The sequence below is a fragment of the Centruroides vittatus genome, unplaced genomic scaffold (genome assembly GCF_030686945.1).
Source record: "Centruroides vittatus isolate TY-2023 unplaced genomic scaffold, ASM3068694v2 contig_717, whole genome shotgun sequence".
NCBI lineage: Eukaryota > Metazoa > Arthropoda > Arachnida > Scorpiones > Buthidae > Centruroides > Centruroides vittatus.
The window spans coordinates 2,714,790-2,732,035 of record NW_027122456.1 but is presented as its reverse complement, the minus strand read 5'-3'; the positions used below and the strand labels follow the sequence as shown (position 1 = coordinate 2,732,035).

Sequence of the window (17,246 nt, the reverse complement as noted above, 5' to 3'; positions counted from 1 at the left end):
ATAATGATGCTTGACAAAAATAGTTCAAAAAAAATTTCAAAAAACTAAAAATATTGGTTTATTCGGTTGGCACGTGCGTAACGGAAATATGACTTCGTTTGTTCGAAAATTCATTGTAAGAAGATTAGAAGGCTTGAGGAAGGGTGCAGTGAAGTGTCCGAAAACGTTTGCCATATAATTTAAGTGGACTGGCACCGGTTATTAGGTTTTTGGGTGAAGAATTATTTACAATCTGGTGTTTTAGTGAGAGTTTGTGTGTAGTAGATGATCATTAGCCAAAGAAGGCAAATGTACTGAATAAGGAACCTTTCACAGTATATGTTTAACAAAGTATTTATTTTTGCAGAACAGATACAGGTTCTTAAGGATTCCAACTCAATAACAATAAATGGTAACACACTATCACCAAAATTTATTTGCAAACAAATGACAAAAATATTGCGACATATACAAGGAACTGAGCATGTGTAATGTGCTAACTAATACTTAAAACTAACTTACACTAAAGAAGAGGGAAATCAAAAAAGGAAGGCAATAAACAGCAAGATAGATAACAGAAAAGAATAAAATATGCAGGATGTGCAAATGTTACACACTTTCCATGGGAGACCATGTGGAACCCACTTGGACTGATTTCCAGTCGTCATCTTCCTTTTTCTTTTTTATTTATTTATTTATTTATTTATTTGAGACTTGCTGTATTGTTACTTTAATAAGTTCACTAAGCCTTTTCATGCTAGTTTTGTTTCATCGGTCTCACTGATCTCAATAAACAAGAAGGTCCATTTTCTCCAGTCTTACTTTACAAGGGCCAGTTGAAGGATGACCCACTCGCTCCAACATGTACCCTCAGGTAGCCTTTCCCCTCTTTGTTTCGTGTAGCTCCATGAATTGGCTCTCACCACCCAAGGGAATAGAGCAAGAATAGAAAGTTCTGGAAATAAGAAGGAACAAAGAACAAAGGCAATATGCTAAAACTATAACTATGCAAAAATTATATCAGGTCAGTCCATAAGTTCGTGCGCATTTTTATGACCTTGAGAAAAATCTTGTTTTGCTGTTAAAAATGTCAGTCTAATGTGATAATTTTTACATCGAAGTGTTAAATTGGATCTCATTCATATAATACTGTTCAGAATTGTGAACATTTCAGTTGTTTACTTTCGTCAAAATGGAAGTAACCGACGAATATAAAAGACACGTTTTATACTTTTTATTTTTAAGTGGTGAGAATGCTACAAATGCAGCCAAAAAAATAAATACTGTACATAATCAAATCGTAATTAGTTCAAGGACTGCGCAGAAGTGGTTTGAAAGATTTAGAAACAATGATTTTAGTGTGGAGGATAAGGCTCGTACCGGAAGATCCGTCGTCGAAGTCGACGGATCTTCCGGTACGAGCCTTATCCTCCACACTAAAATCATTGTTTCTAAATCTTTCAAACCACTTCTGCGCAGTCCTTGAACTAATTACGATTTGATTATGTACAGTATTTATTTTTTTGGCTGCATTTGTAGCATTCTCACCACTTAAAAATAAAAAGTATAAAACGTGTCTTTTATATTCGTCGGTTACTTCCATTTTGACGAAAGTAAACAACTGAAATGTTCACAATTCTGAACAGTATTATATGAATGAGATCCAATTTAACACTTCGATGTAAAAATTATCACATTAGACTGACATTTTTAACAGCAAAACAAGATTTTTCTCAAGGTCATAAAAATGCACACGAACTTATGGACTGACCTGATACAATGGCATATAGCCACAAAGTTGAGAACTGTGAGTTTTACTTTTGTCAAAATTATTTGTAATTGTAATAGGGTTTATGTTTATTTCATTTCTGTAAAAGTGCATGATGAATAAACCTGACAGTATTCATCCATCTTGAAAGGGAAAATACTATTTTTCCCCCAGTCATAAGTGGGTTCTTAGGAATGATCTCAGCAAAAACTAGTATAATACTATGTGAGCATGTCCTCTGGGGTAGATCAAAGACATTAGATGAAGTTGTGAGTGTGAAGAAAAGGACAATAATGAATGTGAATATTTGGCAAATAATAGAAATATTCCTATTATACAAAACTCTACCAATGGTCAAAGTGAATTAGAGAGTATCATTGGTTCTGAAACTAATAGAAATGATATTTTCCTGCCTAAAAGCCATGGTGAAGTTCATTTTGCAAATCAATCACCAAATTAATCAAGAGCATTTGAGTGGCACAAAGACAAGACAATTGAACAATAAATGATGTATTACTTGTGACAACCCAAACCACCATGCAAGGAGATATCCTAACTGTAGAAATACTGATTGAGATAAACTTATCAAGGAATAGAATAGGACCCAGCACTCTATTTGCAGATTGAGACTGGTTAAAATTGATACTTCTAAAAAGGGCATTCTGAGATATTAGGTAAATTAATGTGGTGTTATTATATGATACTGGCATTGAAAGAGCCATTTTTGAACTGTTAAATAAGTTAACTTTTCAGTCTCATGATTATGTCTTTATGAAGAATAAGGTTAGGATTCAGCAAATCAATGATCATATTTCCATCTCTGAATAGGCCCTTGAAGTCTAGATTGTTAGGAATCAAGTAACTCTTAATTTGTTACTTGTATATACTGTATTTACTTGCGTATAAGATGATCTTGCATATAGGATGAGATGTGACTTTGTGACTTTAAAGATCAAAATAAAGAAAATTAGATTTATGAATACAATTCTAATTTTATTTCGTTCAATCACAAATAAAATAAACATGATTGTTTGCAGTAATATGTGATGAATGGAAAACAAAACCAAATCATAATGTGCACGACTGGAAAAAGTTTATTTTTAATGATTCAGAATGTGCTAATATTCATTAAAAATATCAATTTAATAAATATGAAATAACTACATTTATAATCATTGCTAAGTGACTTGTATTTCATTGATGATTTTATAAATAACGAGGAACTATTTTCTGTGGACGAATGAGATGCAATGTGGTTTTTAATTGATGGATGTAGGTTTAAACCAATAAACAAAAGGGGACATGTCTTAGTTTGTTTACAGTGGGTACCAACTTATGATAAAAAAACTGTATACCAGTATTTGACATGCCAGAAATAGTGACGATCATTCCATTCAAAGCTATTTTTGGACCATCTCTTTGAAAGCAACATTCACCTAGACCTTGATAGCACCCTGCTACAATGGCAGCATGATCTATACACAGTTTACAGAAATTATTGCAAAAACGCAAAGAATCCTTCACTCAAGCATATAGGATGACCTAGGGTTTTCGAAGCAGTGAAAAATGAATGAAAACCCTGTTTTATATGCTGGTAAATATGGTATATTTCAGATATTGAAATATTTAAATAATATGTAATATCATGATGAATATAAGATAATATTATATTTTACATTTTTAAACTGTTATGAAAACTTTTAGGTGAAGCAAATTTTATCCAGGAATTGAAACAGTATAAGCCAGAAAGAATAACTGATAAAATGTTAAGAAAAATTTCGAAGTATATTGCAATACCAGAGTTTAATCCAGATTATATTGGGAAAGTATCTAATGTAGCAAAATCACTTTGCATATGGGTTTTAGCCATGGAACATTATGGACAAATGTACAGGTATTACATTATTAATATAATATTTAATTTTTTTTGTAATATATAATTATTATTAATATGTAATATCATTTTATGTAGTAATCTGTAATTGCATGCATTGTTGAATTGAGAGAATACTTACAGGTTTTTTATTTGGAGAGTACAAATATTTCCAAAGAATGATACTCTATTTTCTGTAAAATTTTTGTAACTTATTTTAATCATATGTAACTAATTCAGACTTTATGATTTCTATCAGAAAAAACTTTTAGATTCAAAACTGATTGCAAGTACTAGAAGTCTAGAATATTAATGTTTTTACATTCATGCACACTTTTAATACTTTATTGATAAAGATCACATGATAAATCATGTAACAAGAAATTTTAAATGAATGATTGTTAAATAATTTGATCTTATAATCTGCCAACATTATTTTGTTATATTTTTATATACTCATCTTAGAGCTCAGGTGGCACTCTGGAGTTTTGTGATGTTTTGGTTTTGTTTTATTTGTTTTGTGTTATGTAGCCTTTATCTAAAGATTAAAAGGAATAGTTTAATAACTTCTGGTTTTTTTATTTTTAACAATATTAAAAAAAAATTTAAATAATTTTAGTATTTGCATTTCGTGTACAAGTTTTCAAATTTCAATTCTAATAAACTTCTACTTTATACTTAGATTATAACAAAACAATGAAAGTGAATTGGTTTGGAATTTAAATATTTAAAAGCAAATTATTAAAAATATTGGGAATATAAACAGGGAAATACATGTGAGAATCTAGAGTTAAGGGATTTATTTTAACAAATTTGTTAAAATATTTTAAAATTATTTTGATAGAAAAATTATCTAAGTTATAAAGGAAACTTTCTTTGTCATGGAGGGAAAACAGTTTAGTTCAGACATGGCCAACATACAGCCCATGTAATGAATTTATGCAGCCTGCGATTAATCTTTCAATATTAGCTACTCAACTTCCAATAATTGATCGAATGGATTCACGATACTTCTTCATTTAAAAAAAAAATTTCATTGTAGAGATTTTTGTACTCATCTGTGTGATTGTGCCAAAATAAGAAAAGATAAATTTAAAATATTAATATTTATCATAAAATAATGTATGTAATACTGGCGATTGCAATTGGCGATAAAAATCTTAGTCCACTTGTTTTGACATTTAGCATGAAATTGAATCACACTTCAGTAAAAACAGCAAAATGTCGAGTTTCCATATAATGGAAACCCTGTGCACCACACACCTAGTGATTTCATGATGTCACATGGCGAGTTCAGACAGAAAAGTAAGAAGTGACATTGAAAACTGAAAGTAGGTTTTCTTCAATGTTGCCCAGCGTTTCCAGATTGGGAACTTTTTTATTGACCAACAGAAAATTTGACAGTTTTTGAGATGACTTTTTTCACTTTGATCTTTTTTCAGTAGACTAAAACAAAATTTTGACATGACAAGCTGTGAAATAGTATTTAAGCATTGTGATCAAATATGTTATTTGGAATTACTCATTAAAAAATTATTCAAAAATGATTCCTGTTGGTAATAAGAGGAAGGTCTCTGATTCAATTGAAACTTGGTGAGCACAGGGCCTTAAACATTAACAGCTCTTGTCCAAATAATAGGACCCACCCCTCAAGCATTTTTAAAAATTGGGTCTCTGAAAATTTCCAGACTGATAAGGCTACCGGCACTGCATTAATTAGTAAGTAAAACTTGTGATGACAAGTAATTACAAGTGGCAAAAACATTTAAAACTGGTGAACAAGGTTCCCTTTAAGCTGTGTGACTGCACGGCTGCTCAGATTGTTGATGTTCACGAGAATTTATGTGCCGCACAGGCGAGCATGCACACTGATTTGAATTATTGTTTACTGATTTCTCACTCTGTCTGCAACATGATTATTGCTACGTATATTTCAATTAAATACATTAAATCATTGACAAAAGCTAATATATTGTATGGAAGTATGTTTTAAAATGAATTTTAATTTTTACTTTATAATTAACTATTTTAATTTTTAAAGGAAAAAAAAATAAGATAATCTATGTATCTGCTCAGAAAAATTTTTTGCTCAGAGAAGTAGATGTTCTGCTCAGCTACAAAAAAAATTAGAGGGAACATTGCTGGTGAAACAGTGGCAATTTTTAAAATTTTAACATATATATATATATATATATATATATATATATATGTGCGTGTGTGTGTGTGTGTGTGTGTGTTTATATATATACATACTATTTTGCTTATAATATGCTTACAATAATTTTGGTGTTTGAATTCTGCAATCTCACTGGCCAGATCAATAGATTAAAAGAAATAGTTTTATTTTACATACTTTTTATATAATGAATTATTAAATTTATTGTGATATGTTTCTATTAATTTGTTTTAACTCTATTTGAATTTGTTTATTTAATTTCATTGATTTTAAATTTAATGTAATACTTATTAACTTTATATTTTATTTATTATACATCAACTTGCATGTTTATCAATACATATATAATATTTTTATATTCATTTAGTTTAATAGTTTTTTAAAGAATAAATATATATTTTATTTTTATTAGAATTGTTGAACCAAAAAGAAAGAAAGTAAAAATAGCAGAAGATGCTTTAAAGGAAAAAAAACAAACATTAAAAGAAGCCAAAGAAAATCTAGAACAAGTAAGTAATAAATATTGTTGTAATTAGTAACAGATTCAGAAGTATCCAAAGGAGGGACTAACTCAAAAATTAAAAATATTTGAATAATTAATAAGTACTTTTTATTAACAACAGTATTAATTACTGTTGTTAATAAAAAGTACTTATTAATTATCATAGCAACAGTATTAATTACTGTTGCTATGATAATTAATGCACACTCTACATTTGCAAGTCTTTATTTGAGATGTCTGCTATCTCATGCATCTTTGCTTGACAGTCATCCAATACTATGCCATGGACTTCTTCTCATATTCAGAGTAGTAGCCATTTTTAGACATCCACTTTGTGGTTCATCAGTTGTGCTCATATGGCCATGCTTAAATTCTGTAATCCAGTTCTTAACTATTGAAAACATAAGTGCAAACTCTGAAAGTGTCAAATCCAACTCTGTTTTACGTTCAGTTGTAAACCTTTCAAATTAAAATAGTTTATTACTTATAGTTTGTAATTTAGTTTTTTCTGTTGTTTACATAATGACCCTAGTTGTCTACTTTGAACTGTCAAACAATGACTAATTAACAGAATAGTCTTATACTGTTATATTATGGACTTTTCAAACAATTTTTAGAGATCTATATTTCCATTTAAAATGAACAGACCTGTTGGAACAATACGTTTTGATTTTATGTAGAAATTTTTAAACATCAATGACTGATTTGTACAATACAAACTTTATAATTCAAATGACAAAGATTAAGAGAATAAGTTTATAGTTGGAAACAATTAAATTGATCAGTAATCTTGGTTACTGTTATGTATGTAAACCTCCAGGGGATAACCCACACCATAATTGCCCCTTGACCTAGTTAGGTGACCCTGCACCTCTGACCTTTGTTGTGTTCCTTTGTCTTCAGTCAGTCGTGTGTTAGCTGTAGTAGCACTTAGACCTAGAGGCACAACATTATGTTGTATTATCACACAGTTACATTTCTATTATAATAAAGTTAACAAGTAATCGTTTATTTTAAGGACACAACAGTTACATTAAATTTGATTATACCTCCTTTTATATATTGAAAATAAAATCAGTTTTTGAACTTAAGTGCTAAGTCATGGAAGTAATTTAATTACAGAAAGAAATCTAAGTTGCAATTTTAATTGTTCTTGTTCAAAACTTTTTAACGAGAGCTTAAAGATTGTTGAGAGCTTAAAGAGCTTAAAGATTGTTGAATACAGTGTGGCCATCGGCCATATTGTTTGCATATTTGTATATATTTTTATATGTAATACTAGCAGGTAGGCCCGGCATTGCTCGGGCAAAAGTAACGAAAGTGAAGATTAAGATTATTACGTTACAGTCCAAAAGAAAAAGAGTAATTTCATCAACAAACTAAATATTTCTAAAGAAAGGTCGAATTTGAAAATCGAATGTTCTAATATTGTTCGATTTTCACAACGTGTTCTGATTATATCGTTCGATTTTCATCGAATGTTCTAAAGAAGAAAAGTCAAGAAAAACCGAACTAATCTGTTTAAATTTGAAAATCAAATGTGTTCTAACATATTACTCTTTTTCTTTTTTCTTTTTTTTCCAGAGCCTGTAAATCTTGCAAGTCGCTTCCTCTTGTTCTCCATTGTTACTTAACACTTTGGTACTTAAATTTGGTACCCTGTGTACTGAATTTCAACTTTCAACTCCTAACCGTTTTAGCGAAGATTAAGATTATTACGTTATGGTCAGTATTACTTTTCACAGAATGCAAGAATTGGGTTCCCCTGTTTCCAGACTAATTAGAGAATTTTTAGGTGGGTCTAAAAATATTTTGATTTCCCGCAAAAATGAAAAAAAAAAAACTGCATCTGCGTCTTGCACGTCACTTTCTCTTAACACTTCCATCGTTGATTGAACTGTTAAGACTTAATCCTGTCCCTCTCTCCCGTGGGGAGGAATTTTGAAAAATCCCTTCTTAGTGTGCGTTCTCGTGATGTACCCTAACTGTGTACCAAATTTCAACTTTCAACTCCTAACCATTTGTGCTCTTAACATTTCCATTGTTATGTAACACTTCCATTGTTGACTCTTCCATTCTTAACTCTTCCATTGTTAACACTTCCATTGTTACTTAACATTTTCATTGTTGATGGAAGTGTTAAGACTTAATCCCATCCCTCCCCCCGTGGAGAGGAATTTCGAAAAATTTCTTTTTAGTGTGCGTTCTCGTGACATACCCTAACTGTTTACCAAATTTCAACTTTCAACCCCTTACCGTTTGGACACATCTCGATAATGTATATAGAAGCTTTAATCCTGTCCCTCCCCCCCGTGGGGAGGAATTTCGAAAAACCCCTTCTTAGTGTGCGTTCTTGTGACATACCCTAACTGTGTACCAAATTTCAACTTTCAACTCCTTACCGTTTGGGCTCTGTGCTGATTATTATTATTATTATTATTATTATTATCAACTCATCTCAATTATATATATAGATAAGTTAGTTTTAGCAATTCCTTTGTTTCTTTGTCTTATTTATCTTCTAGAATTTTCCCTTCCACTCCTTGTCCCCTTTGGGTGGGATTATTGTTTCAAAGAAATAAACAATGAGAACAATAGAAGAGTAAGACCCCGGGGTCTTGAAGGGAGAAAGAGACTCACTTTGTGACTGGACGGCAGAGAGAGAAGGTGTAAAAAAGAATCGCTCTTGATCGGGGTGCATAGGTTACTAGTGAGAGTAAAGGAAAGGAGACTAAGAGCCAAAAATCAGACTAGAGAGAAGAGGCTAACGTAGGGAGATAAAGAGAGGACAACTAGAAAACAAGAGCTTCACTGAGAAGACAGGAAATTTACAAGACCGAGAAGGACTCAAGAGTGGTATTCCACCCAAGGATCTACACAAAGAAAGGGAAATCCTGGGTATTTCACTACTCCTCTATTTCTATCTCTATATCTTCACCCTTTTTCTTTTCCTCTAGTTTTAAGTAGACTAAGTTTTAGTTTTAAGACGTACACACATCTGATTGTCGGGTTTTGTTTTGCACGTGTTCCTTTTTTTTTGTACTTAAAGAGAGAATGCCTGTACAAAGGATTAGCTTTGTAAAGTTGGGATCCATTAAGAACCTGTTTCTTTTCTTTCTGGTGAGAATAAAATCGTACCTTTTGTTAAAACTGACTGGTTTTGGTTATTTTGTATGTTGGTCTGTTTGCGGAACCCATTACACCTCACTACGAACTTGCACAACGGCTTAAAATTATCATCTAATTGAAAAATATTACATTTTGATGTAAGAAGCCATTAGAACATAAGATACATTCTGATGCAGTTAAATTAAAAAGTGAAAAAAGAAATGTTCATTTAAAATCAAGGAAATACAGTAATTTATATAACTGTTTATAATTAAAATTTAATATTAGACAATTCTTCCTGTTTTTAATTAAAAGTATTTATATTTGTAAAGTAATTTAATGTATGTATGAAACAGATTTATAATGTTATTTTTTTCAATTAGTTGAAACTAAAGGTTGAAGAATTAACAAGACAATTTGAATTAAAAGTTAAACAGAAAGAAAGCCTTGAAAATCACACTGAAGAATTGGAAAAAAAATTATCATCTGCTACTTTATTGGTTGAAGGACTTAGCATAGAAAGGATTTGCTGGAATGATAACATTGAAGTATTTAATTTTAAATAACTTTTTAATAAATTTTTTAAATTTAAATTTTTAAAAATTTTAAAGACTATTTAATTGGAAAAACTACTAGGGATACTCTTAGTACAGGGATGTCCAACCTGTGGGCTGCACTGTGGCCCACTTAATATTTTTATGTGGACCACAGCGTATTGCACCCTACACATTTTTTAGATACATTTTCATTTATTTTGGTAAAGTATGTCATAAAAAAATCATTCTCATTTCACTGGATATACTTTGATGTCATAATAATGTAATTGGTTTTAGAAAACTGTAATGCATGTGGAGTAGTACATACACTTGTGAACAATTCTTTTGTGCATGAAAAACATCAAAACTGCTGAAAGAAATAAGTTGAATGATTCCAATTTAATTAACATTCTTAGAATTAGGACTAGTACCATAAAAGCAGATATTGGCAATGTATATTATAAAAGGAATACAATGTCAAAAATCACATTGAATTTATTTTTATTTTGTGGGAGTATAATTTTTTTTGACTAACAATAATATATATAATTACAAAAAATACTGTATTTGTTATTAAAATTTGATATTCACATTTTGAACTTTTTAAAAACATATATTTATATAAAATGCTTTTGTGACTACTATGTAAATTTCTAATTTGGCCCATTGGGAAGAAAGGTTGGACAACCCTGTTTTAGTAGTATTTTCAATTTAAAGTATTATCTGTTTAGAATAACCCATAATTGCAAGGAGGAAAAAAAATCTCTTTCTGGAAGATTTGATGATTTTCAATCTTTAAATCATTGAAATTCAAAGTTTTTTATGCAGGGCTATTGAGAACTTGTAATAGATCTAGAGTAGAATGGATCCCTTTGCCATTTTTTTAACAAATGAAATATGTAGAATGTTTCTTTATTAATAAAAACCAGTCTTAAACAATTTTATTTTTTGTTAGCAAAAAAAAAACATTAATTTATACAGATAGAACTATTTCATATGTTTTCTTCAGACAAATTAATGCACTAGGTATAGTCATGTCATGTTAAAAAAAGAGTAACAAACATGCATGAAGCTAAACACTAGTTGCACAAGTTATAGATTTTATTTACTTTTATTTTATTTAAGTCAAAACTTGTTTTATGCTGATAATTACTTAAGCATTTTAAAAATGAATCTTCTTTAATTTCAATGTGATATGAATTCTTGTTTATGCATGTTCTCTCAAATTAATTCCTGCATAAATCATACCCATATCTTAACTCAGCATTTCACTAATTTTTATATATTATAATAATTAATTGGTTTTAATATTCTGATCATCAACAGTCCTTGTTTGTTTATATCATAAGAAAAAAACATAGAATTTTTGAAAATTGAATATGAAATGCATAAAGTAAAGCATGCATTACCTTAATTATTTTAGGTACCTAGATTAAAAAAAATGAATATCAAGGTATGAAAATATCTACAGTGTTCAACACTAATCCCAATATTTATCTTATGGCAATTAGTAGAGAATTGTGATATGAGATTTCTTATTAATTACCATTTAATACATAAACAATACTATTGACTTCAGCAGAAGATTATATCTTTGAAGTAATAAAAGTAACATGAAAAATATAATCTTACAACTAATCGTCCTATTTGGATTTTCGAATGCCTGGAGACACAAATATAGACATCCCTTGCTGATGGCTCACTGTTCCAGCACATCAGAAATGGATCATTCAATTTCAGTCCAAGACATCCCTTTGTCAATGGTGCCTATCTCCTGGAGTTTTTCTTTTCTTCTTTCAATGTAGCTCATCTGTTCAACATTTTAACTAGTGAAACCCAATGATGCAGTAGGTTTAGGGTGTTGATTGCACAGGTCAGAAATAATTATATGCTTAGTTTCCCAAAAGCATACTAAAACAGTATTAGAACAATGATGCAACAACCAGACAAAATTATTATATAACACTGCTTTAGCCAGTTAGGTAGTGTGCCTTGCCTGTAAGCTGTCCTTTTTATGTCCTGATATTTGTGTAGCAAGCATTTTAGTTGTTCCATCAATATATGAGGTTGAATTGTTCATAGCCAAATTGTGGAGAAGTTTGAAATCACTGATTTTTCCAGGACTGATGTTGGGACCCTATTGTTAGAAATTAATTTGCATGGGGATGATTGTGGCTGAATAGGTAAAACATATCCAAATTCCCTAAACACAGGAGTTAATTTTAAAAAAACACTAGTTATAAAAGGAAATAAATTGCTAATTAATTTTAGCAGTGGTTTGATCTGCATCATAGAAACTAGAAAGAAGAAATACAAGACTTTAATGTTAAGAAATTTGAATTTATTGGTAGTATATCCCAGCTTTCAACACAACTAGGAGAATGTGTTTTAATTTAGTAAAGATTAAATCAGACAAGAATGGTAATAAATAAATAACTGATAAAAATTTTTTGTTAATTTTAATGCTTATGTTTAATTATTTATATTAAAATTAAATTAAATATATGAATTAAATATTTAAAATTGTATATTATTACTATTTTAATTTTTAACATTTATTTTTTGATGCTTGCTTATTTGAAATTTATTTTTTATCAAATGTAATGTTATTTTATAAATTTTCATAGGAATTGAGGGAAAAAATGAACTGTTTAATTGGTGATTCTTTGCTAGCATCTGCATTTCTATCTTATCTTGGACCTTTCATTCATAAATATAGAGATGATTTGATTTCAAAATGGATTGATATTGTGAGCATTATGCATTATTAAAATTATAGTTATTAGTTTTTATTATTAAGCTATATATATATATATACACACATGTACAGAGAGAGAGAGAAGAAAGAGAGATACTAATACTATGTTATATTGAGTTATCTATTATGTAATATTAAATTATTTTTTAGTTTTTTTTAATTATTTGCATATAATCTGTGTACATTTCAAATATTTTTAAATACTTGAAATGTACACAGACTATACATAAAGTTGGAATTATTATAATACCAATCTACAGTTTCTTTTGCACATTTCCAGCGGCAGCCTTGCAAAATTATAAGTACAAATATTTTCAGCCCTGTTCAGTGGCCTGCTTCAGGCATTTCCACTGAAGATTTGTGAGATTCTGGAGAGCATCCAAATCCCTCATTAGATGTACAAAAATTCGATTTATTTGAGAAAAATATTTTGTTAAAAAAATATGTGAAATAGGTCTGTCACAAAGGTACGAAATAAACAACAGTCAAACCTGTAAGATCACAAGTTGGTGCAAATGTGAGACTGCGGATTTTAGTGGGAAAATTTTTGTAAATGAAAGAAAACTTTAATTTTTTTGTTCAAGAATTTTGTAAACAATCACCGATAGAAAAAACTCCTCGTGGAGAAACGGAGCAGAGGTCCTCCAGTAACTATCAACAGTTAGGTGGGAAAGTTGACACTTAGCTGTCAAGAATTCGCAAGTCATCGTCAACAACCGACCACTTCCCACACTAACACTATAAAAGCTTGCACCACCAGAAACTTAGGGCGCTTGCATAGGAAGTTGTTCCTACACTTGTGTCTATTCGTTCTCCATGTCCAGGAACAAAGTCCCGTTGGAGAAGACCTACAGCAACTCTTCCACATTGTTGGCAACTGCCATACATTGAATTATATTGTCCAATCTCACACCAATAGATATTTTGTTAGGACCTTTGTAAACTCTCTCTCCTGCTACAACAATAGGCTTAGCTCATAGCCTCCTGTTTGTTTAGAACTTGTAGAACTTTATATCTACTTGCATATAACTGCATTTAATCACATAGTATCATAGAATAGTTGTAATCGCCTTGTATTTTACTCTAGTTAGCCAATAAATGTCTTATTTGTTAACCTGTCTCCTGTCAATCCAACCTGCCTGTCAACTTACCAACGACCTCCCCACTCATTTTTTGCCCTCCTAGCCATCCAGCGTCAAAGAGATTGGGTTTTGCCAACCCATGCAGTGTAAGTGGTCAGCGAGGATAAACCCCTAACCCTCTGCTTATCTCACACAAACCTAATGGGTTGGAATGTTTAAAATGTCAGTTGGAAAGATCGAGCTTTGACTACAACACTCATAGACATAACAAAATTTAGAAACAAATGAGAAAATATAGCAAATTCCTTAAGAGAAAAACTATTGTGTTGTAAGTAATAAAAACAAAAAATTCTTAAGTGTCAGAAAAGAAAATATCATCACGTGAGATATGAATGAAAGTTTCAAAGTTCTATCAACATTTGTGGATGAAATTGAACGAAGGTGTCAGATTGATTAATGGAGAGTGGTCTTTTCTACACTTGATCTGGTCATCTAATTTCACCTGGAAGCAGGAAAGGAACCAATCATGAGGTGGAGAGAGAAAATTAGGATCAATAAAATTCATAATTTTAGGGAGAAATTTTTTAAAAACCCGAAATTCAAGGAAAAAAGCATGGTTTTTTCTCCTCATTCAACCTGTTTATCCTTTGTGTTGGTTTCTACGTCATCTCAGACTTCATATTCATCCTGATCACTTCATCTTCATTCTGCCAAACAATGCCAACTTCCAAACAGTCCTTCCTGGGGGCTGTCTGATCACTATCAAAACTCCATTTGATTGCCATCAGACCAAAATGGATGAACAATGACAGTGACCTATAGACTGAACGTTCTGTGTGGTTTCCATCCAAGAGAAGAAATTCTCAACTGGAATTATGTAAAAATTGTCTTCCAAATAAATGGCTTGTTATGTAAAAGTGACTGTCTTAGTGTCAACAAGAACACTCAGATTGCATTTGTATCACTCATTCATCTTGACAGGAAGTGAGATTAACCTCCTGCTTCTCCCCATCAGCAAATCTTACAGATTTGTGTTGGCAGTCAAACCTTTTTAAATGTTCTTGGATTTTTTTTCGAAGTTGTTCGCTATCACCCATTTCAAACTTGCATTGCAATTTTAATATTTTTAACTATTTTGGGATTTTCATTTAAAATTCTTTCTTAGAAAAGTGTGGGTTTTACAAATAACATTTAAACTTGATGACATACAAAAGAATTGTATAGTAATTTGTATAATAGAGATAACAATAATATGAGATGGCATCTAATGCTTATCTCTAGTAACAAATTATATCAAATTTAATTATTAATAGTAGCAGAAAAATAGCCCAATTCATTATAACAATTATTTAGGTTTAGTCTACATTATTTTCAAATTGTCATAAAAATTTAAACACAGGTAATATGAGTTATGTGCATATAAATATGGTACTATTAAGTAATAATAATTATTATAAGCAGTAAGACATCAATAAAACCAGTATATCTACTATTTATAAACTTATTTACTACTACCATTTAATGATATAAGTCAGTTCTTATTATCAATATAGCAGTGGTGTGTGGTGACATTTGATGATAGGGAAGCTGTTTTTCTATAAAGATTATAGACAAATACTGGGAATAACAAAAATAAAGAGTTCATTTATTTTAATTCTAAAATAGATACATTGTCATGAAACAAAGATATAAGAACTTGTTTAGGAAAATAATCGCACAATATGTATTTATATTTTAAAAAATACAAGGGAAGTGGTGTTTCCTCAGCTTCCATGGATTGCATATAGGGTGACCATCACCCAATACCTAAAAAGGAAGACACTGTTGGGGGAGTACCCCCATGTACCCTGTTGACCCCTGTGCTTTCCGTTTTTTATATATACATGTATAAATAAAAAACAAAAACATAAATTTGGCGATTCCTATGAGACCATCAAGTGAGCTGGGAAGGCATTGGCTCTCAGTAAAAGCAACTTGTGAAGAAAACATCTCTTCTTCTAGGGGATCAGCAACAGTCTGCTTCCAAATTTTCATAACTCCAACCTCCTCCACCTCACCAGTTACATATGCAACTTCTGTCCAGTTAAAAGGAGAATTCTGCCAAAGTCCGAAGATGATTGGTTAGACCTTTCATCTCTGCTGTGCTCTTGTCCAATAAACATTTGTGACCAATTTGTAAACATTTGTGACCATTTGTAAACACTTGTGACATTCTTTGGCTTCTTAACAAAGAAAATGGCCAAAGTGCCACTAGGTTAAAGTGGTGTGGCTCTTCTGGAAACGTTAACCAGCTTCCTCAATTCATTCAAAGTGACAACCGAATTATTTTTGTACACATTTTTCATCACACACCAAATAGAAGGACAAATCAATGTCTGGCGCAAGGTGATGCCAGATAGAGGACAGAGTAGTCAAATACCTGACAATCTGACAAAAAAGCCAGAAATCTGATCAGGGCCGGATTATCGAATAGGCAAAGTAGGCAAATGTCTAGGGCCCTTAATTCAGAGGGGCCCGGCTTCATTAGCCATTGCCTAAAAAAAAAAGGTCAACAGCCATCCGTTCGTCAGAAGTAATCTTTCCCCACGAGATCTCTTGCACCATCTAGAAATATTCCTAGGGTCCTCTCATAGTAATACTGATGTATGGTTATGATTCATTTTCTAAATTTAAACTTATATGTCGCAACATCGCATATTCGATGTAGCATTTAAGTTGCTCGAGTGCGAAGTTATTACAATTCAATAGTGTTTTATAAAACAGTTAAAAAGGGTGACACTACGGTGTGACTTGGGGTGACACCACGATATCTGCACCGGGTGTCACCCATGCTAGCTACGCTAATGTTACATTATATAAGATTTGTTTAGAAGCAACTTATTTAAATAGGTCCCCAATTTAAATTTTGTCTAGGGCCCGCTAGAGGCTTAATCCGGCGCTGCATCTGACCATCCTAACTGCATACTACTGCAACATAGATGAGCCTTAAAGTAGTTCCAATAAGCAGATTCAACTTTAATAGAATTAAAATCTATAGAAATAATCTTGGTTGCTTTTGTTCTCTATTATATGTATTTTTGTAGCACAATGTTGCTGTTGAGATCATATCACACAGGAAACACTTTTAGAGGAAAAAGGTTGGTTTATTGGTGTGAACGGATATGCATTTCGGGCTTAATGCCCCTCTTCAGTCCTATTATTATATATTTATCAACAAATTGATTACAGGTTCACAAATTTACAGAATGCATTGAAAAAATTAGGATACGCATACAATGGTTTATACAATAAAACTTAATTACCCAACATAGTGACAGTTAAACCGACATGACTCGTAAGAAGATATACAGGTAATTGAAAAAAGGAGGGGAAAATGGAGATAAAAATTCTTTTGGCTCCACACATACACATTAGGACAGTATAACATGCACTAAAATAAAAAAGGGGTAAACTTAAATTTAAAA

The 17,246-nt window shown here is 31.1% G+C and overlaps 1 protein-coding gene across 1 annotated transcript in view; it reads left to right on the top strand.

Annotated features, from left to right (window-relative positions):
• The window catches only part of LOC136980687 (dynein axonemal heavy chain 2-like), a 647,596-nt gene that overhangs the window by 499,958 nt on the left and 130,392 nt on the right, over positions 1-17,246 (top strand). The window contains exons 51-54 of the mRNA XM_067276853.1: positions 3,452-3,641; positions 6,209-6,305; positions 9,790-9,954; positions 12,570-12,692. Of these exons, the coding sequence (XP_067132954.1) occupies positions 3,452-3,641; positions 6,209-6,305; positions 9,790-9,954; positions 12,570-12,692 (575 nt within the window). The remainder of the gene's footprint in view (positions 1-3,451; positions 3,642-6,208; positions 6,306-9,789; positions 9,955-12,569; positions 12,693-17,246) is intronic.